The 24,405-nt window shown below is 49.1% G+C and overlaps 1 protein-coding gene across 9 annotated transcripts in view; it reads right to left on the bottom strand.

Moving 5' to 3' along the window:
• Positions 1-24,036, bottom strand: part of LOC135055637 (nucleolar transcription factor 1-B-like) — a 54,644-nt gene extending 30,608 nt beyond the window's left edge. Inside the window, exons 1-7 of one of the 9 annotated variants that reach the window (XM_063959927.1) lie at positions 23,865-24,036; positions 20,985-21,082; positions 15,085-15,260; positions 14,028-14,111; positions 11,547-11,702; positions 11,353-11,417; positions 11,143-11,263 (exon numbers count right to left, since the gene is read on the bottom strand). In XM_063959927.1, coding sequence (XP_063815997.1) covers positions 11,143-11,263; positions 11,353-11,417; positions 11,547-11,702; positions 14,028-14,111; positions 15,085-15,260; positions 20,985-21,042 — 660 coding nt within the window. In that variant the 5' untranslated portion in view covers positions 21,043-21,082; positions 23,865-24,036. The other 8 variants (XM_063959924.1, XM_063959925.1, XM_063959922.1 and 5 more) reach the window with 8 other exon arrangements.
• Positions 24,037-24,405: the final 369 nt, after the last annotated feature.

Below are 24,405 nucleotides of genomic sequence, written 5' to 3' on the forward strand. Positions count from 1 at the left end.
ATGACAGACTCAATACAGTAAGACATGATTAAGCAGTTTGTAGCTCTCACACTCTTGTTTACTTACTAGTCTCAGCAATGCCAGGTAGAGACTAAATGATAAAATAGGATTTTAATTACCGGGTAAATCCTTTTCTCGTAGTTCTTAAGGGATATTGGGGGAATCTAGTACGATGGGGTATAGACGGGGTCCAAAGGAGCCAGTGCACTTTAAATTTCTTCACTGAGGGTGCTGGCTCCTCCCCTCTATGCCCCCTCCCACAGACAGTTATAGGTAAAAATGTGCCCGAAGGAGAAAGGACATATGAGAGAAGGAAACATGACAACAAAGAGTGGTGTGATTTATAAACCAGCATATCACTAACATACAATGACCAGCAACGGCTGGTAACAACAGCTGAACAGGTAACCACAGAAAAGAGAACCTGCACAAAAGCCAATGCACTGAGGCTGCACCCAATATCCCTTATGGACTACGAGAAAAGGATTTACCGGTAAGGAAATTAAAATCCTATTTTCGCTAGCATCCATAAAGGATATTGGGGGAATCTAGTACGATGGGGACGTCCCAAAGCTTCCGGAACAGGCGGGAATGCGCGGAGACTGCTGCAGCACCACCTGCCCAAACTGGGTATCCTCTTTGACCAGGGTATCAAACTTGTAGAACTTCACAAAGGTGTTCTTTCCTGACCAAGTAGCAGCTCGGCATAGTTGCAAGGCCGAGACTCCACGGGCAGCCGCCCAGGAAGAGCCCACTGATCTTTTAGAGAGGGCCTTCAGAGACTTAGGAACAGGTAAGGCTGCCAACACATAGGCCTGTTGGATAGTACGCCTAATTCAACGAGCAATGGACTGCTTCGAAGCAGGACAACCTTTTTTCTGCGCATCATAGAGCACGAACAAGGAATCCGTCTTTCTGAGCTGTTTGCTTGACATAGATTTTCAAGGCTCGCACAGCATCCAATGCCTTCGGAAGAGCAGAAGTATCAGAACTAGACGGAACCACAATAGGTTGATTCAGGTGAAACATGGAGACAACCTTCGGCAGGAACTGCTGCCTAGTACTGAGCTCCGCTCTGTCCTCAGAAAAGACCAAGTAAAGACTTTTACACAATAAGGCCCCCAATTCTGAGATACGTCGAGCAGAAGCCAGGGCCAGTAACATCTCCGTCTTCGACGTGAGGTACTTGTCTTCTACCGTCATCAGAGGTTCAAACCAGGAGGACTGTAGAAATTCCAACACCACATTCAAATCCCAGGGTGCCGTAGGCAGCACAAAAGGAGGTTGTATGTGGATTACCCCTTGCAAGAAGGTCTGAACTTCTGGCAACACTGCCAATTTCTTCTGGAAGAGAATGGAGAGAGCTAAAATCTGGACCTTAATGGAACCCAGACGGAAGCCTTTATCCCTTTATCCACACTAACCTGCAAGAAACCTAAGAAACCTCCCAAGTGGAACTCCGCAGGCGGATACATGCGTTCCTCGCACCAACAAACATATCTTCTGCAGACATGATGATAGTGTTTTGATGTCAAAGGCTTCCTGGCCTGAACCATGGTATCAATAAGGAGATTTATGGTAGACTTACCATAGTTAAATCTTTTTCTGCAAGGTACACTGGGTTCCACAGGGAATACATTGGGGTGTAGAGTTGGATCTTGACCCAGAGGCACCAACAGGCTAAAGCTTTGACTGTTCCCAGGATGCACTGCATGGCCTCCTCTATAACCCCGCCTCCGGACACTGGCGCTCAGTTTCGTTAACAAGTCCAATGCAGTAGCAGGTAAAAGAAAAGGCAGATGTTAGTCACACAGAACCACATTCTCACGACAGGAGAAGAGACAAGGCGGCTAATGCCATACAAACCCAAAGAAGCCAAGTGCGTCAGGGTGGGCACCCTGTGGAACCCAGTGCACCTCGCAGAAAGAGATTTAACTATGGTAAGTCTACCATAAATCTCCTTTTCTGCAGCGGGGTACACTGTGTTCCACAGGGAATACATCAGGATGTCCTAAAGCAGTTCCTCATGGGAGGGAACGCACCATAGCGGGCACAAGAACCTGGCGTCTAAAGGAAGCATCCTGGGAGGTGTAAGTATCAAAGGCATAGAACCTAATGAACATGTTCACTGAGGACCACGTAGCCGCCTTGCACAATTGTTCAGCAGACGCGCCTCGGCGGGCCGCCCAAGAAGGTCCAACAGACAGAGTAGAATGGGCTTTGATAGCAGCAGGAGCTGGAAGACCAGCCTGTGCATATGCTTGTGCAATCACCATTCTAAATCCATCTGGCCATGGTTTTGCTTTTTCGCAGGCCAGCCATGTTTGTGAAAAACAAAAAGAGTATCGGACCTCCGGAGAGAGGCAGTCCTCTCCACATAAATACGGAGAGCCCGTACCACATCCAAAGACCGCTATTTGGAGGACAAACCAGAAGAGATAAAAAGCTGGAACCACGATCTGTTGGTTAAGGTGAAAAGATGACACCACCTTAGGCAAATAACCAGGGCGAGTTCGGAGAACTGCCCAGTCACAGTGAAAAATCCGAAAGGGCAGATGACAGGACAAAGCTCCTAAGTCCGACACCCTCCTAGCAGAGGCAGTAGCCATGAGAAACACGACCTTAAGCATAATATATTTCCACAGACTCAAGAGGTTCAAATGGAGACTCTTGTAGGGCATTCAAGACAACAGACAGATCCCATGGAGCCAGAGGAGGGACATAGGGTGGCTGAATCCATAAAACGTCTTGAGTGAATGTATGAACGTCAGGAATAGATGCAATTTTTCTCTGAAACCACAGCGACAAGGCAGAAATATGAACCTTGAGGAAGGCCAAACGAAGGCCTAAGTCCAGGCCTTGCTGCAGAAAAGCCAAAAGTCTGGAAATTCTGAAAATTGTATGCGTCGTAATTCTTAGCAGCACACCAGTTGAAGCAAGAATTCCAGACCCTATAATAAATCCGTGCAGAAGCCGGTTTACGGGCCTTCAGCATAGTTTGTATAACCGCCTTGGAGAATCCTTTGGCCCTCAGGAGTGAAGCTTCAAGAGCCACTCCGTCAAAGCCAGGTCCAGATAGACACAAGGGCCCTGAACGAGCTGGGTGTTGAGGAAGTAGAAGAGGACGATCGATAGACCCTGCAGGTCTGAGAACCAATGCCGTCTGGGCCACGCTGGAGCAATTAGAAGTAGTGTTCCTCCTTCTTGCTTGAACTTCTGTAGTACCCTGTGCAGGAGTGACACTGGAGGGAACATGTTTGACAGCTGAAAGTTCCATGGAATGGCCAGTGCGTCCACGAATGCTGCTTGAGGATCCCTTGTCCTTGATCCGAAGACCGGAACCCTGTAATTTTGTCCAGACGCCATCAGGTCTACATCCGGTAGGCCCCACTTGTCCACTAGGAATTGAAAGACTTCCGGATGAAGACTCCACTCTCCGGCGTGCATGTCCTGAGGACTCCAGGAATGAACACTGCTGATATTGCTGGCAGATGGCTTTCCGCCCAGCGAAGGATTTTTGACACTTCCATCATTGCCTTGCTGCCTTGATGATTTATGTATGCCACCGTGGTGGCATTGTCTGATTGCACTTGAACAGGCCTGTTCTGTACCAGAGGCAGGGCAAGATTCAAAGCATTGAACGCTGCCCGCAATTCCAGAATGTTTATCGGGAGGAGAGATTCCTCCTTGGTCCACCGACCCTGGAGAGAGTGTTGCTCTAGCAGAGCTCCCCAACCCCGCAGACTGGCATCTGTAGTTAGTAGGACCCAGTTAGGAATCCAGAAGGGTCAGCCCCTGCTCAACCGTTGGTCCTGTAGCCACCAGCTCAGTGACAGACAAACCTCCAAAGTCAAGGAGATCACTTGAGACCTGATCCAATGAGGCAGGCCGGCCCATTTGGAAAGGATTAACCTCTGCAGAGGGCGGGAATGAAATTGAGCATACTCTACCATGTCGAAAGCAGACACCATGAGGCCTAGTACTTGAATCGCTGAGTATATCGACACTCTTGGCCAAGAAAGGAAACATCTGATCCTGTCCTGAAGTTTCAGGACTTTTTCTGGAGACAGAAACAGTCTTTGGCTGCTTGTGTCTAGCAGTGCCCCCAGGTGCACCATGCTCCGAGCATGGACCAGCGAGGACTTTTTCCAGTTGATGAGCCACCCGTGGGCTTGTAGGAAATGGACCATCAGTTCCAGATGACTGAGGAGAACATCTTGGGAGTTCGCCAGGATCAACATGTCGTCCAGATACGGCAGGATCCCGATTCCCTGACGGTGGAAAAGGGCCGTCATCATGGCCATGACCTTGGTGAAGATCCGAGGGGCCGTGGCCAGTCCAAATGGCAGAGCCTGGAATTGATAATGTAGGTTGCCAATAGCAAGCCGCAGATATTGCTGATGCGATATGGCAATAGGTATATTCTTGGGTTTCGGAACTAGAAACAGGGTCGAATAGTATCCCCTGCCTCTCTGGGACAGAGGTACCAGCACTACCACTCCCGTGTCCAGGAGGGATCGCACAACCAATTGTAGAGCTTGCGCTTTCAACGGATCCGAAGGGATAACCGTTGAACAGAACTGGCGAGGGGAACGTCTCTTGAAAGAGATTGCGTACCCGTGAGAGACAACTTCCTGCACCAGGCCTGGACGAACTGCAGAAGTCGGCCTCCCACCCTGGAATCCCCCAGGGGGAGGCCCGCCCTGTCATGCAGCATGTTTGTCTTGTTTGGAAGCAGGCTGACGGGCGGCCCTGGATTGTTTAGTTTTAGGCTTAGTGGTTTTGGGAGTACGAGACTTTCTCGGGTACGCCTGACCCTTTTCGTTCCTTTCGACCTCCAGAGAATGCAAAGTGGTAATCTTTGCCTTCGGTGCAGAAGGATTAGTACTTGGGAGAAACGCAGTCTTAGCAGTCACCAAGTCAGTCACAATCTTATTCAGATCCTCCCCAAATAGGATGTCTCCCTTAAAAGGGAGCACCTCCAAGGTCTTCTAGGTCCACCTTCCTGGACCTCAACCACAGAATTCTGCGAGCCAGTATAGACGTAGTAGACGCCTTGGCCGCCATTAAACCTGCCTCAGAGGACGCCTCCTGAATATAGTGGGAGGCGGTGGTAATATGAGACAGATATTGTCTGGCAGTGTCAGAAATATTCTGAGGCAGCTTATCCTCTAATGCCTGAACCCATGCTTCAATTCCTTTTGCGGCCCAGGAGGCTGCTATAGTGGGTCTATGTACAGCACCGGTAAGGGAGTAAATAGACTTCAGGCATCCCTCCACACAGTTATCCATCAGTTCCTTCAGTAAGGTGACAGTAGTGACAGGCAGAGTAGATGACACCACAAGACAGGAGACATGAGAGTCCACCTGTGGTGGAGTTTCCCGCTTGTTACTCAACTCCGCAGGGATAGGATAACGAGATAGCATCTTTTTAGACAGGGAGAATTTCTTTCCTGGAGACGACCAGGAGGATTCCTGACGTATGGCAATTAAATGGTCAGAATGTGGTAAGAATACTTTAGTAACCTTCTGATGTTTGAACTTATCAGGTTTCTTAGACGCAGTAGTGGTATCTACCTCATCATCAATTTGTAGAATCAGCTTAATAGCCTCCACTAGGTCAGGAACATAAACCGGAGTTGTAGGTTCCTCGTCAGAAGCTACTGTATCAGTGTCTGACGGATCAGTATATTCCCCATCCTCATCATAAGAATTATCTAAAATATTAGTGGATTGTGAGGAAGCGGCCCACTTAGATGACCCCTTAACCCCAGAGGGGCGTGGGGTAGACTTTTGTCTAACCAAAGATTGATTTAATTGTTGTATCTTGGTAGACAGAGTGTCCGCTCGGGGCGGATTAACCACAGGGACAATATGTGGCTGCAATGGCACAGGAGGCCCCACAGGGGGTGTGAGATGTGTCGCAAGCGTATTTAACATACTTAAGAACACTGCCCAAGGTGGTTCCTGATTGGCCACAGGTGCTGTGAGCTGACTGGGAGAGGTATGGCACCCAGTACCTAAACCATAAACTAAAACTTTCCTCTCAGGTAAATCCTTCGTGCAAGCACTGCATGATGCAGAAGCATCCGCGGATTTCCCGCCCTGTGTGGCAGACATTATAGGGAATGTAGCCTTACAGCGTAACAGTACAATATAGCCAGACAAACACAATACCTGCAAATAACCCCCTGATTTATGTGAGACAGTAAATACAGGACACAAACAAGAGAAATAAAGCGGTATGAGGTGACTGTAGTACACAATAAAAAACACAAAACAGTATATACTGTGTAGAACTAAAGAGAGAGAGAGAGAGAGAGAGAGAGAGAGAGAGACCCTGACGCATCTAGCCCCCTAGGGTACAGATTATAGTGATAACAATAAGTGTGATACACGAGAAGGAAAGCCACACAGCAGCTACAGGCACAGTTACAATGCAGAAGTTGTTTCATATAAACAATAACACTGCACTGGGCAGTGATAGATAGATAGATAGATAGATAGATAGATAGATAGATAGATAGATAGATAGATAGATAGATAGATAGATAGATAGATAGATAGATAGATAAATGCACAGTAGATACTAGATGTATATCCCAGAATACTTGTACTAAATATTCAGATAGAAGTACACTTGTTCTTAACTACCACTGTCTAAAATGACATGTAGAATACTTAAGTAACTGTAAATGCACAGCGCTGATGAGGCAGGCGGATTTACAGAGGAGACATTGCCCTGCAGTCCCAGAGATCAGCCGCAGCTACTTGTGTAAAGATGGCGCCAAAATCTGTCAGGGAGTGAGGGAGAGTGAGAAGCAGCTCCAGGGCAGGACCAGCAGTAGATGGTTCCCGGAGCTGGGGGAGGGGCTACAGGTCAAGCACCTTATCCCCTATGCTAGTCCTCACCACCGGGTACTGTGGAGCCTTGTTAAAAGGATTTTTGTGAAATCCGACCTGTGCTCCCTGCCCTGGTGGATATAGTGGGGTCCCTGCACGGCCACAGTGTCCACGCCAGCGCCGCGGTCTGTCTCCTAAGACCGCAACCAGAACGCGATTTCCCCACCTGGGGGATCCTCTTACCACCTCCCAAACGAGCAGCCACGCGATCCTGGAGAGCGTCAACGGCATGTGCCTGGAAACCGGAGCGCCTCCGCCGCAAGTACCCGAGAACCCGGCCAGCGGGAGTATGCAGCGCTGCTGGGGGGGTTGTTGGAGCCGCAGCACAGTATGTCACTAGGACATAAAAGTGATGCAGCCCTTGAAGAATCTTCAAATTAAGCTCTTTTCAGGGCTGCCTAGCGCAGCCCCCCCCCCCCCCCCCCGTTAAGAGACCTGCTCTGCAAGCACCAACTTACAAACTGAGCTCCAGTGTCCGGAGGCGGGGCTAGAGGAGGCCATGCAATGCATCCTGGAAACAGTCAAAGCTTTAGCCTGTTGGTGCCTCTAAATCAAGATCCAACTCTACACCCCAATGTATTCCCTGTGGAACACAGTGTACACCGCTGCAGAAAACCTTTTGGAAAGGCCCTTGTGAGTTAGGATGTTCCGCTCAACCTCCATGCCGTCAAACGAAGTTGCCATAAGTCCGGGTAGACGAACGGTCCTTGTTGAAGATCTCTTCTGAGAGGTAGAGGCCAAGGGTCTTCGACGGACATGTCCAGAAGATCCGCGTACCACGCCCTCCAAGGCAATCAGAATTGCATGGACTCCCTGATTTCTGATGCGCTTGAGCACCCTTGGGAGCAACGGAATCAGAGAAAATAGGCAGACCAGCCGGTAAGGCCAAGGCGACGTCAGTGCATCTACTGCCCTCGCCTGAGGGTCCCTGGTTCGGGAGCTATACCAGTGAAGCTTCTTGTTGAGACGAGAAGCCATCATGTCTATCTACAGTTAGCCCCACCGGTGGATGATCTGTTGGAACACCTGATGGTGGAGACCCCACACCCCCGGGTGGAGATTGTGACGACTCAGGAAGTCCGCTTCCCAGTTGTCCACACCCGGAATGAAGATTGACAACATTGCTCTTGCACTTCTTTCCGCCCAGAGGAGTATTTTTGACACCTCTGGCATGCAGGCTCTGCTTTTTGTTCCTCCTTGCCGATTGATGTACGCCACTGCTGTGGCGTTGTCCAACTGTACTTGGATCATGTGATCCTTGAGCAGAGGAGAGGCCTGAAGCAGAGCATTGTATGTCGCCTGAAGTTCCAGAATGTTGATCGGAAGTAGGGCTTCGTGGGCTGACCACCTGCCCTGGAACTGCACCCCTTGGGTGACAGCTCCCCATCCTCTCAGACTCGCATCCGTTGTGAGGAGGATCCAATCCTGAATCCCGAAACTCCGGCCTTCCAGGAGATTGGAGGACTGCAGCCACCACAGGAGGGAAATCCTGGCCTGAGGCGACAGCCGTATCATCCGGTGCATCTGAAGATGTGATCCGGACCATTTGCTCAGGAGATCCAGCTGAAAAGTCCTGGAATGGTACCTCCCATATTGGATGGCCTTGTATGAGGTGACCAACTTTCCCAACAATCTTATGCAAAGATGGATGGATACTCGAGTAGGTCGGAGCACCGGACGGACCATCTCCTGAAGTGTTTTTGCCAGGTCCTCTGGTAGAAACACCTTCTGTGCCACAGTATCCAGCAACATCCCCAGGAACAGGAGCCGCTGAGTCGGCTCCAGGTGGGACTTCTGTAAGTTGAGGATCCACCCATGGCGTGACAGAAGTTGGATAGTGTGGTCGATATGGAGCAACAAAAGCTCCCTGGATCTTGCTTTAATCAGAAGATCGTCCAGGTAAGGGACCATATTGACTCCCTGGACCTGGAACATCGTCTGGGCCCCAGAGAGCAGAAGCATGGATTTCCCAGCCATAACTTTGGAAATCCATGCATCCAATTCAACCTCATAGAGCCATTCCCCTGAAAAGGGGAGGACTTCTACACTGCGTTTGGATTCAGCATCTGCTATCCACTGACGCAACCACAAGGCCCTGCACGCCGACACTGCCATGGCAGAGTTCCTAGCATTAATGTTCCCCATTTCCTTGAGGGAATCCCAGAGGATGCGTGTAGTGTCTTGAATCTGCTTTAGGAGGGTCACCATAGTGACCAGGGGCATAGCCCTGGAGAGGCCCTCCTGAATGTGAGTGGCCCATGAATGAATGGCATGGGTCATCCAGCAACCCGCAATGACCGGCCGTTGCGACACACCTGCTGCCATGTAAATAGACTTGAGTGTTGCTTCTATTTTCCTATACCCAGGATCCTTTATGGTAAAGGAGCCCGGGGCAGGCATCACCGCCTTTTTGGACCCCCGGGGGGTTCCTCACAAAATTTGCTACCTTCAGGAGCAAATGGGAAAGTGCGCAAATACTTTTTGGACACTTGGAATTTTTTGTCTGGATTTTTCCAGGCCAACTTGAATAGGTCATCTAACTCTGCAGAATCGGGGAAAGTGACATTAGGCTTGTTTTGTGTAAAGAAAAATGACTGCTGTGACGCAGTGTCCTCTAGAGGGAGCATTAACACATCCCGTCTAGCCAGAATTAGGGGTTTAATATCCTGAGCAGAATCGGTATCCCCACTAACGGAGTCCAAGTCCTCCCCATCCTCCTGTATATCCTCATCTGTATCAGAGAGTAAAGCAGGCAAACCACGCTTTTGTGGGCCTGCATGAGAGGAGGGCTGTGTAACATCTGCCCTAGCAGCTAAATCTGCAACAGCCTGTTGGAGTAGCTGAGTTTTTTGAACATTAGCAGTGATCTGGGATGACATATCAGACATCAAATTTTTCAGAGACCCTAGCCATGAGGGCTCTGGACCCTCTCCTCCAGCACCTTCACTGATTTGTGAAGATTGGCTGCTTTGTTCACAAGAAACAGAATCAGATGATACTGGAGAGAATCTAGTGTGACATACACTGCACAGCTTGCGTTTACCCATGTTTCACAGTAAGCACAATAACATACACATACACAGTCAGACAGTAAATATATCTCAAGCCTGCCTTACTGTATGTGAGAGGAGACACACAGAGAGAAGGACACCAGTACACCCCTAGCTGTACAGTCCCAGTGAGGCTGACAACTAACTATATCACAGTAAACACTAATAATGTCTGTCCTGTAGAGGACCCAGATAGTATATAATAGCGGCTCTCCCCCATTGCTACACCCTGTACCAGTGTTCCAGCGTGGCTTGTAAGGCAGGAAGTGCTGTGTGTGCTGTCTGTGGCTGCATTAAGCGGCTGAAGGTGCCAAAATGCCTCTGGTCCCGCTCCGAGGTAGCTCCACCCCCTCCAATGGCGCCAGAGCTAGTGATTATTTATACTGGCAATGTCTCCCGTTTGCTCAAAAACGTAACAAATGTGCTAGTTCAAGCGATTGTCAGCCAGTGTACAAGGGGGACCCTAGCGGGACCCCCCCATGGAGGGTCCCGGACGCTGCGCCCGCATTCAGCCGCACTTTGAACCGGGGCCCATGGTTTGTACTCACCACAGACGTTACCTTCAGGCAGTGTTAAGGGTGTGCTGTGATTGTGACAGCCAAGGCGCAGTGCCCCACTGAATATCCCCCCCTCAGGTGGTCCTGCAGCGGGGAAGCAGCTCTGACACCTGCAAGGCCGGTGACCGACCGCCCCCCTTATGAAACCAACGCATATCAGATACTAAGCAAACTACCAATAGATAAGTGTACATGGATCTCGATGTGGTGTGTTAGTGGCCAGATTCAGACATCCTCTCCCCATACCTAGTCACTGGGAAGGGGTCACTATGTCACAGGAACTACCTCTATAATGTGGAAATGCTGGGCATTCCACTAAAGAAATGTATAATGTTCCATTTCAAACACTGTACAATGCGGTCTTGGAGCCACAAGCTGAACAAAACAGTCGCTGTGCCTAAGACTGTAAACTTAGGAAGTTTTAGTAAACTGTTGGCAAGGTCAGCTGCCATGTTTAATGGCTGTTTATAAATAGCAATTCAGAAATATAGGATTTCCAGAATTTAAGGTTTTAAATGGCCCATCAATAAAAATTATTGTTTAGGCTTGGTCACCAACAGCTATTCTAAAAATCAAAGGTGATATACATGGACAACATGGTATGATGCGTGATGTATTTTATTTGCACTTACATCAGGCTTTAGTTTGAGATAGACCTTCTTCTCATGGTTGAGCCACAGCTGCTGAGGGGTCTTAGGTTTTTCTGGGACATCAGATTTCTTTGTGGTCTGCACAAGATCAGGATGTTCTTCTCTGTAGACATAAGAGGAGAATTATGGGAGGTGGGTGGGAGAAAGAATAAGATAACCAAATGCCATGAAACATAAATGAACATTAATCACCTGAACTTGGCCATGTTGCCCTCAAAAACTTGCTTCTCTCTCTGGAAATCATCAATGTATTTATTCTGGAAAGAAAACAGGAAATCTGGGGTCAGGTTAGGCGGCAGCAAATCCTTCATTTTTCTATTTCTGTCCTTTTTACCCAACCCTACCACCTCTCTTGTAGACATCTTACACGCCATCTCATACTCTACCTTCTTTTTCTCTGGAAGCTCTTTATATTTTTTGGACAGAATCTTGGTTAGGTCCAAGTTACTCATTTCTGGATGTAACTTTGCATATTTTGCTCTCTTCTCCATAAAGAAGCGAAAATAGGGTGTCAGGGGCTTCTTGGGAAATTCAGGATGTTTCTGAAAAGTTGTAATAGAAAAAATGCATCAAGTTACTAGTCCTTTCTCCTTGATAGAAAAGTAATAAATTATTACTTTAAATCAGCTGCAGACACTTCAGTTGACTGCGCCAGAACCGCACTATGCAAGTTCCGCTGCGGCTCCAGACACATCACCGTTGGGGGAGGAGATGGGGACCGTTGTACAAGATGGAGGCATGTCTCCTCCATTTTGTGGGAGTGGCAAAGTCAGAGACTGCGTCTTCCAACACAGGTTTACTGATCTCAGCAACGGAGATGTGGCGGCCATTAGGAGTAACCTTAGGTTTACTCAGATGGACAATTCCTGCCCAATTTTTTGTGGTGGTGATCCGATGCGGTGTCTGGACGCAGCAGCAGGTCACAGAAACTAGCAGTGGGTGTCCTGTGGGTGTTACATTTTTCAGCACAGCCACTGCATACAAAGACACAATGCCTGTGCTTGCTGAAGCAGCCCCTATATATGTAAATTCACCCATATGCACAGTTGTACGCATCTATGCAACCGTGCCGCCACTACCCATCAGCTTGGCTTCACAGCCGTCTTCCTCATCAGTTCTATCCTTAATACATATCTGAAAACAGACGTATTATGCATACAAGAGGGAAAATTTGTATAGTTTGCTGCGCTGTGAGAAAAAGCTGCTCAGGTTATTTCGAGGTGCAATATTGGAGATTTTCTTGGACCGAGCGCTGTGTGTGCTAATGAGTAGTGTTCTTTACAAATGTGTAAAAAATGTGGTAAAAGTGAATAAAAGTAAAAATAAAAGTAAAATTAAAAATAAAAATAAAAGTAAAAATAAATACAGTTAAGGTGGAGAAGGGAAAGGGGGGGGAGGGGAGTGCAATGTTTACAGCTCCTCTTTTGATGTTTTGTTGGAGCTTTAAGACACTTATTCAGCAGGTAGGAAAGAACAGTCTATTCAAATAAACTATCCCTATCTTACCCTGCTTCTTCTTCTCTTATGTGGCCGTGACTGGGAGTAACTTCCGGTAACGCTGCTGTTATTGGCGGTGGTGTTACTGTTGCTGGGTAAGCTAGCCTCTCCTGTATGTTAGGCTGTGGCTGCTACCCGAGTCCTCTTCCACTTGCCGTGCTGTGGCCGCTGTTCTGTCCGATCCGCCGTAAACGAAAGTTCGGATCTTCACTTCCGGTAGTTCGACTGCTGGCGGCGGCGGTACTGGCGTCCTTTGTGTCTTCTCCTTCTTACTCCTTTAACGCGTTTCGAATCCAAATCCAGATTCTTTCTCAAGGAGGTTCACCTCCTTGAGAAAGAATCTGGATTTGGATTCGAACCGCGTTAAAGGAGTAAGAAGGAGCAGACACAAAGGACGCCAGTACCGCCGCCGCCAGCAGTCGAACTACCGGAAGTGAAGATCCGAACTTTCGTTTACGGCGGATCGGACAGAACAGCGGCCACAGCACGGCAAGTGGAAGAGGACTCGGGTAGCAGCCACAGCCTAACATACAGGAGAGGCTAGCTTACCCAGCAACAGTAACACCACCGCCAATAACAGCAGCGTTACCGGAAGTTACTCCCAGTCACGGCCACATAAGAGAAGAAGAAGCAGGGTAAGATAGGCATAGTTTATTTGAATAGACTGTTCTTTCCTACCTGCTGAATAAGTGTCTTAAAGCTCCAACAAAACATCAACAGAGGAGCTGTAAACATTGCACTCCCCTCCCCCCCTTTCCCTTCCCCACCTTAACTGTATTTATTATTTTTAATTAATTTTATTTTTATTTTACTTTTTTACTTTTATTTTTACTTTTATTCACTTTTACCACATTTGTACAGAACACTAGGTATTATGCATACACACAACTGTACATTGCCCACAATTACCTGTACGTAAGTGAGCAAGGATAGACCAACCTGCAGACAATTAGATCATTGGAATGTTCACAAAAGCACTAAATATTTCCGTAGATGGGCGTGCTAATCTTGTGGGAGGTAGTAACCTGTCCTGTTGTGTGATTATGCTAGTGAGACCAGTGCTTCATGTGACAGGGCCAGAGTCATGACATAAATATCAGGATGGAAGCAGTCAGGGTGCCACAGAAAGTTAGATAGTGAAAGGTACAGAGCCCTGGATATCACATGCAATGGAGTATGGCTCCTAGCAAACTAATGCAAGATTTACACAAGTACACCTTCATATAAAAAGCAGTTACTACATCCACAGTGATTTGCCTATCTTTGTTTGCTGCACAGTGAGTCACATTACTCTTTTGCCAAAGCTCCAGTGTACTTGTGGGCAAATATATGCTAGAATATCTGCTGTACCCAGAAACATCACTACTCACCTTCAGTTTCTTTCCTTTGTATGGGTTCTTTACATGTTCCTCTGCATCCAGAATCAACTCTGTAAGTGTTCGAAACTTTCTGATCTGCAGACGACATTGTATTAGTTTGTTAGTAATTTGACTACATGCAATAAGAGTAAACACATCTACGTAAAAGTCCCTTCAACTTGGCTTAAAGAAAGTTTATTATATAGATTGGACAAAACTGTTCCTTTCCACGTGTGCATTCCTGTAGATACAAATTTGGTCATATTTATTGGAGAAATGTGCTATATAAAAACAGTATTATTATCATTTTCACAGTGTTTACAGTATTAAAAATAGGTAGAGGATTCAATTTATAACGATGTGCCACCAAACATCACTGCCATATCCTCCCGCACACAGTACCATCTATTATGGTAAATATATTTTATAATTAGAAAAGATATTGGTTGGAAAGTATGTTCGCTCAACCAATCAGGAGGCACTTCACGGGCATCACTGTGAATGGAAATCCTCCACAGCGTGAACTCATAGGAAGACTAGCTATTTGCAATCCCTTTTTCCTTTCAGCTTATACATTTTTCTGTAGTACCCAGTAGCATCCTCTAGATGGCATCAGGCCAGACAGTTCATGACAATAGATATTTCTTTACTCTCAAACACTCGGAATTTACACATCCATCTGTCAATTCTACTTATACATAAGTACAATGCATATTTTAGGAAAGCTTCTTCAGTATGCCACATTTTTATATTGCTCATTTTTCTTTGAAAAATAAACTACACTATATGACAAATAAAAATATACAATACATGTTAGAAATCATAACGTTCCATGTCCATATAAGGGTGCAAGGCTGGCCAAGCGCTTTTTACACTTATGTGCAAGCTGTGCAAATCCAATGGGACTTCTAGTATACATAACATTCATTAGTGGTGTGTTAATTCCTTTTAACTATAAACAAATTTAGCCAACTAGTGCACTTGTAAGCTATAGAACACTTGCAAAAGTTGCTGCTATATAGGATTGGTTCTAACGCATAAATAAGATCCTGTTAACAGCTTTCCCCACCTCATAGGAGATCTCAATCCACTTTCGGCGACACATTAGGCCAGTGTAATTCTTAAACGCCAGCTTGTCCCAGTCCAAGTGGGACTCTGTGGTCTTGTACTTTGTGTTGTCCTGTGCAGGCAGTGTTGTCTTAATCGTTTCAATGAGGGTAAGCATGTCCTCTTGGGACCACAGGTCTGCAAAGATTGAAGGAAAAACATTCCGGGATTAGGCTCTATAGTCTTACGAGACGATTCAATTAAATGCAAGCAATGGGTGGTTGCGCACATTGCGGATAACAACAGCTGGAAAACGTTGCTCGTTGTTGCAAGCAAAAATAAGTCAGGTCTTCCCGATAGTTAACTCTGTCACTAATTTATTCTCTCTCTTTAGACTTTCATTGATCTCATTGTTTTTGTTACTGTAATTAACTAAAAAAATAAAAAAAATCCAAGAAATCACACTTGTATTCAGCATTATGTAGAATATGTGGGTTTAGGATACACAATCTCGGCCACTCCCTCGACCTTGTCTTCACCCACCGATGTGATCTCTCTGATTTCTCAAACTCTCCCTTCCCTCTCTCTGACCACCATCTGCTTTCTTTCACCCTCTCATCCTCCCTCCTCCTCTCCACGCCCAGACCCACCACCACCAGACGCAATCTTGGTTCTCTCAACCCCACTTTCATGTCCTCCCTCGAGACTTCCCTCTCTCCTCTTTCCACTATGACTTGTCCCAACCAGGCAGCCACCTTCTATAACTCTTCCCTAACCGCTGCTCTCGACTCTGTGGCCCCCCTCTCCTCTGTCCCCCTCCGCCGCTCCAAACCTCAACCCTGGCACACCAAACTAACAAGTTTCTTACAAAAATGCTCACGCTCCGCTGAACGCTCCTGGAGGAGATCTCACTCTCTGGCGGACTTCCTCCATTTCAAGTTTATTCTCTCCTCCTACAGCTCTGCTCTTTCCCTCGCCAAGCAATCCTTTTTCCAAGCACTCATCTCTTCTCAGTCCTCCTGTCCACGCCGTCTCTTTGAAACTTTCAACACTCTCCTTCGCCCCCCTCCTTCTCCCCTCCCATCCTCCCTCACTGCCACTGACTTTGCCTCCTTCTTCATCTCCAAAATTGAAGATATCCGACACGACATCTCCCGCCGTCACCCCTCTGCTACCCCCCTGCCCCCTCTAACCCTCCCCTCCATCTATCCCACCCTGTCCTCCTTCCATCCGACTTCAGAAAAGGAAGTCCACTCCCTCATCTTATCCTCCCCCCCCCCCCCCACGACCTGCCCCCTGGACCCCCTCCCCTCCCGTCTTCTCCGCTCCCTCTCCCCCACTGCCTGCTCCCACCTTGCTCACCTCTTTAACCTGACCCTCTCCACCGGCATCTTCCCCTCACCATTCAAACATGCTCTGGTCTCACCTATTCTCAAAAAACCCAACCTCGACCCCTCATCACCCACTAACTACCGCCCCATCTCTCTTCTCCCTTTCGCCTCCAAATTACTTGAACGACTAGTCTACAGCCGTCTCACAAGCTACCTCTCTGACAACTCCATCCTCGATCCACTACAATCTGGCTTTCGCCCACTCCACTCAACTGAGACTGCCCTGGTGAAAGTCACCAATGACCTGCTTTCGGCCAAATCCAGGGGCCACTTCTCTCTGCTCATCCTTCTGGACCTCTCTGCTGCCTTTGACACCGTAGATCATCCTCTCCTCCTCAGCACACTCCAAAACGCTGGCCTCTCTAGCACTGTCCTTGACTGGTTTTCTTCTTACCTCACTAACCGCTCCTTCTCTGTGTCTGCCTCAAGCACCACCTCACACCCTTCCATCCTTCCTGTTGGTGTCCCTCAGGGTTCTGTCCTTGGACCCCTTCTGTTCTCCCTGTATACCTCTTCCCTGGGTGCGCTCATTAACTCATTTGGCCTTCAATACCACCTCTATGCTGATGACACACAACTCTACCTCTCATCTCCTGATCTGTCCCCCTCTGTCCTCTCTCAGGTTTCCAGCTGCCTCTCTGCAATCTCCTCCTGGATGTCTGAACGCTCTCTAAAGCTCAACATGGACAAAACGGAACTCATCATCTTCCCCCCATCCAGAGCAACACCCCCAACCAATATCTCCATCATTGTTGACAACACCACCATCTCCCCCGTTCCCCAACTCCGCTGCCTGGGCGTCACTCTTGACTCCTCCCTCTCCTTTACACCCCACATCCAAGCTCTGGCACAATCCTGTCATTTCCAGCTACGCAACATTGCTCGTATCAGGCCATATCTCTCCCAGAGTGCAACTAAACTCATCATCCACTCACTGGTCATCTCACGACTTGACTACTGCAATGTCCTCCTCACTGGCCTCGCTTGCTCCCATCTTGCTCCCCTCCAATCTGTCCTGAACTCCGCAGCTAGGCTTATCTTCCTCTCCCGCCGCACCACATCTGCCACTCTCCTTCAACAAAATCTACACTGGCTCCCATTCCCCTACAGAATCCTCTTCAAACTCCTCACCCTCACATACAAGGCCATCTCTAATTCCACTGCTCCCTACATCTCCAACCTCCTTTCCCTTCATACTCCTTCCCGCCCCCTACGGTCGACTAATGACCGTCGCCTCTCCATCGCCCTGGTCACTGTTTCCCACGCACGAGTTCAGGATTTTGCCCGTGCTGCACCCCTTCAGTGGAACGCACTCCCCCGCTCCATTAGACTCTCCCCAACCTTGCAAAGCTTCAAACGGGCACTAAAAACCCACCTATTCATCAAAGCGTACCCTTCTGATGCATAACCCAGAGCTGAAGCCGCGCCTCCACCCCCCTGCCTCATGCCGTGAACATCTCAGCTTTGCTTGCATACTGCCATCAGGCTACCTCCCACTTGCCTGCACCTCTTGTCATCTGTCTGTCGCCCCTCCCCAATAGATTGTTAGCTCTTCAGAGCAGGGCCCTCTTTCCTCTTGTTATCTAAGCCCTCGTCTCAACACATTTCACTCACAGCTCTCCCCTACTCAACGACCATCTTTATCCTGCTAGTAAAGGCTCATCTCCATCTATGACCACCAGCCTCTAGTAGTACGATGATCACTCCCTCAATACTTACATCTTAGCTGTACTATGTCTTGAGAATGTGTGGTGCTCTGTTACCTGTACTCTATTTCTGTTATTTATTTACTGTAATGAAATGTTTTGTCCCCTGTACTGTCCTTTGTACGGCGCTGCGAAACACATGTGGCGCCTTATAAATAAAATGTACCGAATATACTCGAGTATAAGTCGACCCGAATATAAGCTGAGGCACCTAATTTTCCCCAAAAAAACTGGGAAAACTTATTGACTCGAGTATAAGCCTAGGGTGGGAAATGCAGCTCTAGCCGTACACAGCCCTCATACTGCCAGATATGCCCCCCAGTGCCAGATATACCCTCACAGTGCTAAATATGCCCCCATGGTGCCAGATATTTGCCCTCATAGTGCCAGATATGCCCCCACATTGCCAGATACACATATTCCCCCACGGTGCCAGATATGCTCCCACAGTGCCAGATATGCCCTCATATATCCAGATATGCCCTCATAGAGCCAGATATGCCCTCATACTGCCAGATAATCCCCCACAGTGCCAGATATGCCCTCATAGTGCCAGATATGCCCCCACAGTGCCACATATGCCCCCACAGTGCCACATATGCCCTCATACTGCCAGATAATCCCCCATAGTGCCACATATGCCCTCATACTGCCAGATAATCCACCATAGTGCCACATATGCCCTCATAGTGCCAGATCTGCCCCCACAGTGCTACATATGCCCCCACAGTGCCAGATACCGTATGCCCTCAGTGCCAGATATGCCCAGCCCCCAACTACCCCGCGACCCCCCCCCCCCCGACACACCCGCGATCCCACCCGTAGCCTGTCTCTACTCACCATCAATGACGGGGCACGGGAGTGTAGGCAGCGGCAGGCGGTGCGGGCAGCGGTGGCCGGCCTTGGGACAGAACGCAGCGGCTGAGGAGCCGGGCGGCGCGGCGGTGCTTCAGCGAGCATGGAGAGGGAGAAGAATGGCTGCAGCAGCGTCACTGGTTGATGCACCAATTACAGTGCGCTGCTGCGGCTCCCGAGCCCCCCTCCCTCCCTCCTCCTCCTACTTCCCTCATGGCTGCTCCCTGCGCTCTGCTCCTGCACAGGACTCCGGGAGCATCACTCGAGTATAAGCCGAGGGGGAGCTTTTTCAGCACAAAAAATGTGCTGAAAAACTCGGCTTATACTCGAGTATATACGGTAATAATAATAATAATAATAATACAACTGCATCAGAAAACAATACTGAAGGCGTGTACACACGGTAAGATCTTTTCTTCCGATTCTGACTATATAGTCAGAATCGGAAGAAGAGATAGTGCAGATCGCAAGGTGACAGTCACCTTGCGATCCCGATCAGATGCGCGGCATCGGCCGAAAAAATAGGCTGTGCAGGCAAGTCAATCCTGACTCTCTCTATAGAAGAGATAGTCAGGATTGACACTTAGCCAAAATCGCACAGAACCAGGATCGCAAGCACACTCATTATGTGCTTGCGATACTGGCTAAGTGCCGACCCGGCCCCCCGTCGCACAGTGAGAATCGGATAAGTCCGAATCTCACCGTGTGTACACACCTTAACAGGTTGAACAAAATCATACTTGCACATAGACTGAAAAGTATTTATAAAGTGGGTAAAATCGTCTGACAGATCACAAGATTCAACAAAGGGAGAAAAAAAAAGAGACTCTTTTGTGGGCGCACTCTTATCTTAGATTGACATATGAGAAAATCAGAAAGTTCATCTAAAAATTAACTTTTATTAATATGACAGTAATGTTCAGTGGTCAAAAGGCATCAAAGTAATAATCAAGCTTGATAGCAGTAAATTAGCTGATGTTAAATAATATAGTGCAGTACTACAGTATAATCAGTAATGATTATTAATAATTAACAATAATTGAATGATAAAACTCGCATGATAAGTACCGGCTGCCGGTGTCCAAGGTCTTAATGGGGGTATTAACCCAACCAATACGCGTGTCAGATAAGGCACTTGGGTGCACTAGCTTAATACTAGTGTAATTAGGGTGCCTGATGGTGTAATGTACCCAGCTGTCGTAAGTAAAGAAAGAGAAAGTATATGAAAAGAGATGGCAGAGTGAATCTGCTGTCAGTGTTAGACTCTGAGCGTGATAGGCCAGTCTCAAGATTCACAACCTTTTGAGGAGATATTTTAAGAGTATGTATGCGCCTACAATTATGTTTTAGCTTAAGAAAACCAGTCGTATATGCAAATCTGGTTTATGGGAGTCATAAAATGTATGAAATGCAACGGTACAATGGGTCTAATTCAGATCTGATCGCAGCAGCAAATTTGTTAGCTAATGGGCAAAACCATGTGCACTGCAGGGGGGCAGATATAACATGTGCAGAGGGTTAGATTTGGGTGGGTTATTTTGTTTCTGTGCAGGGTAAATACTGGCTGTTTTATTTTTACACTGCAACTTAGATTTCAGTTTGAACACACCCCACCAAAACACTCTCTGCACATGTTATATCTGCCCCCCCCCCCCTGCAGTGCACATGGTTTTACCCATTAGCTAACAAATTTGCTGCTGTGATCAGATTTGAATTAAGCCCAATGTCAGACAAACCTGAAAGTGTGTACACACCAATTCAATCGTAAATGTAATTGTAAGACGAATCCTATCTCATGTATAACTGTGTAAGTGTGTACATATCTTTAGACTTCAGACCATTGCTACAAGAGTGAGTCATTTCCCAACCAACTCATCACACTCAGCGAACTAAAGGTGATTTTTAAAGGTTAAACAGGACTGGGAAGGAGGCAGGTGGCAACAGGCAGGGCCACACTCGAATCTACTAACCTTGATCGCTCGGGGCAGTCATTTTGTTCTGTGTTTGTCCCCCAGCTGCTCCGTTCATCCTCTGCAGGGCAGATACTTAGGAAGGAGTCCAGGAGAATCTGTGACAGGGCAGAGCAGGGGCAATCTATGGAACACTCTGCAAGCAACAAACACCATATATTAAACCCCTCCAGTGAACAATCTCGTTAGCCTCCTCCATGTGGGATACTTGGGGGCAGATTCGCAAGGAAACAGCAGCAGCCTGTTTTGGCAACTTCTGCATGTTAACTACAGATGTCAGCTCACAGCTTATGGAGCCGACAGCAGAATCTGCCTATTGTAATGGTCAGAAAAATCCACAATTGAACGGAAATTGACCATTAATGCTCAGAACAGTGGCATTTTAAATGTTACCTCAGTAAGTAATAGTACCAATTAAACGGGTTACACTAACCTAAGTAAACCTGTTTTATATATTATATAGAGGGAAATGTCAGCCTAAGATATACTGTATTCCTTTACTTGAAGCAGTAACTAGTATTAACTTTCCAAAGAGGACAGGTGGCTAAGTTAAACTGGGTACACACTAGACGATATGTCGTTTTGAGCCGAATTGGAACGACAGATAGTCCACATCGTCTAGTGTGTGCATTATTGCACGCTCCCGTGTTTTGTTCATCACAAGATATATTTAATGACAGCATGCTCCTGGATGTTGCCACTGAACAATTTATCAAGCAATATGTCGTTCAGCGTGTACGGCTGACTGACATTCTTTCTATTGTGCAATTGGCAAAGATCCAGGATCACCTAGTGTTTGCACAGGCCATAGCAACCAATTAGATTTCAGCTATCATTTCTCTAGTACATTCTATAAAATAACTACATTATGATTGGCTGCTATTGGCAACATATCAATGTGTGTCTTTTTTACTACAGCTAAACAGAAATTATACATGCATAATTAGAAAGTGACTGATTAGTGATACATATTATCCGTTATTAAGAAGTGTATTGGGGTTATAGCTACAGCTTTTGTTGCACGTGTGCTGCCATCAGGCAACAATGGGAACGCTCTCCGCGCACATCGCCAGCGATTCCCAGGCATATGCAGCACGCGCCATACGTCTGACGCCGCACCGCCACATACAGTCCATGATGCGCCATAATGTATCAGGGGGACAGGCGCGTGCGGCCATCCGCGCTCATTACGGGGCTGACAGTCTGCGCTGGCCACTTATACCCCCCCAAGGGTAGACGTAGGTCACCGATCCTCCCGGATTCTGCCTGCAGGGGGCTCCAGCCGCCTCTCCCCGCAGAACCCGCCCAGCACCGGGAGGAGACGGGATCCGGAAAGCAGATGCGTGGGGAGGGAGGGACTGTAGTCTCCTGCTGACCGGGGACGGTGTACTAATAGCCGGCGTAGTGTCAGGGATTCCCCGGAGTACACCGAGCCGCCAACGGGGAGGGTATCCGTACGAGCGGCCACACCGCGCTCACATCCCGCCTCCTCCCCGGGCGGATCACACTGGCCCCCGATACTCTAGCACGGTTATGGGGTAAGGCGAGTTATTAGTTGCCGCTCCCAGCACCGTGACACGGAGAGCCTTCTCATCCCGGGTAATCAACCGCTTCCGTGCCCTGCCACACCTGCACCGGGATTCCGCTTCAGTCCTACAACAAGCCGACGATACCCTCCCTACTGGCCGCCTGCCTGCCCCCAGGCTTCCCGCACTGCTTGCAGCCCCGCACTGACCGATCCGTAACCGCTGCGGCCGCCTGCCCTGTGCGATAATCGCGGCCTCTGCTCCCCCAGTGCCCGGGTTTCTCTCTCCGGTCATCCGCGTCTCGCCTCCCCCACGTGTCTTCCGGAACACCCGGTCCGGACGCCCCCTCGCATTTTCCCGGTTCGAACGCATGAGGACCCGGCCGGCTCTACCTCGTGGGTGCTCCCCTCCCCCCGGGCATTACCTATCCCCCTCACCTCCAGTGCTGGCGGCCTCCCGGCGGATGCCTGTGATCGGGCACCTGGTGCTCAGCGGCGCTCCCGGCTATCCGACCTCCTTCTCCCCTAGCAGCACAGCCAGCTGTCCGGCCTCACCTTCCGGCTGCAGGGAGGAGGAGGAGCCCGGGACTCGCTGCAGAGCGACCTCACCAGACCCGCCTCGGAACTAGCAGCCTTGCCGAGAAAAACAAGAGACTCCCGGGGCTGGGAGGAGGAGGAGACCCGCGGGCACAAGCCCCGGTCACTGATCCGAGAACGAGTAGGGATCTCCCGGTCCCCACTCCGTGACCGGCACCGGGTAGCTCCGGTCGGCAGCTCACTGATCGCTGCTAATAATCTAGAAATAAGGCGATCAATGGGAAATACTCGGTAACCGGGTAGCGGGGCGAGGCGGGGAGAGTAACCGGGATCAGGCGCCTATGAGCCGGGTAAGGCAAGCCGCCTATACCCGGTCCCTGGAGGTGACCTCGGGGAGCCGATTCCTCGGCTTCCCAGCAGCTGCCACCCCGCCCTCCGGTGTGTGGAAGCCCCGGTCCGGGTGTGGGGCTGCTGCTGAGAAAGGGACGATGCAGGGAATGTTCCCCGGGTTCCCATACCCGGGAGCCGGCCGCGGCCGCAGCACTTACCCCGATCCGTTCTCCCGGAGACAAAGCTGCAGCCGGAGCTCCGTGTCCGGATCTAGGAGACAAAGCAGCTGCAGCAGCCCCTGGGTAATGGCGAGCTCCAGGGGAGGGGGGGCGCTGCCTGCTCCTTCTCCCCGCCCAGCGTCGCTGCAGCAGCAGCGGGCAGACAGAGCGCGGGGAGCCGCCTCCTCCTCCTCCCGCTGCTGCTCCCTACACAGCCCGGCAGGGGGGCCCCGCCAGCTCCGGGGGGCTTCTGGAGCCCTTACTACCCACCTGCCTAGCGGTCTGCGGCTCTGGAGGCTGTGTCTCCGGTCTACTCGGAAGCGTCGCTTGAATGACGGCCAGCTCTGCAGCGCTGTCCCGGGCGTGGACTAGACCCAGTCCCCGCAGAGAGCTCGCACTTCCCCCCGCCTCCATCGCTCTCCTTGCCTTTGCAGTCTTCCAATCAGCCGGGCTCCCTCCATCCTCGCTCTGCAACAGGCTCCAGCTGGTGCCCATAACCCTCCCTCCCTGCCTGCCTTGCATCCATCCTCTCCCGCTCACCCCACACACCCAGCACAGAGAGAGGGGACATGGTGGTGTCAGTGTACATGGCGGTGTCAGAGCCTCCTCGGGCAGGGAGAAGTAATTTAATAAGTGGCGATGCTGCGGGTCCGCCTCACTGGCAGCGCTCAGGCACGGGAAGAGCCATGCTCGGGATTATATGCCCCTATATTGCTGCTCTCTCCCTGCTGCTGCCTCCTGGGCTATATGGAGCTTTTTAATCTATTTTTTTCCTTCTCGACTCCACCTTTGTTGTTCAAAGCGTCAGCGA

The sequence above is a fragment of the Pseudophryne corroboree genome, chromosome 3 (assembly GCF_028390025.1).
Source record: "Pseudophryne corroboree isolate aPseCor3 chromosome 3, aPseCor3.hap2, whole genome shotgun sequence".
Classification (NCBI taxonomy): Eukaryota; Metazoa; Chordata; class Amphibia; order Anura; family Myobatrachidae; genus Pseudophryne; species Pseudophryne corroboree.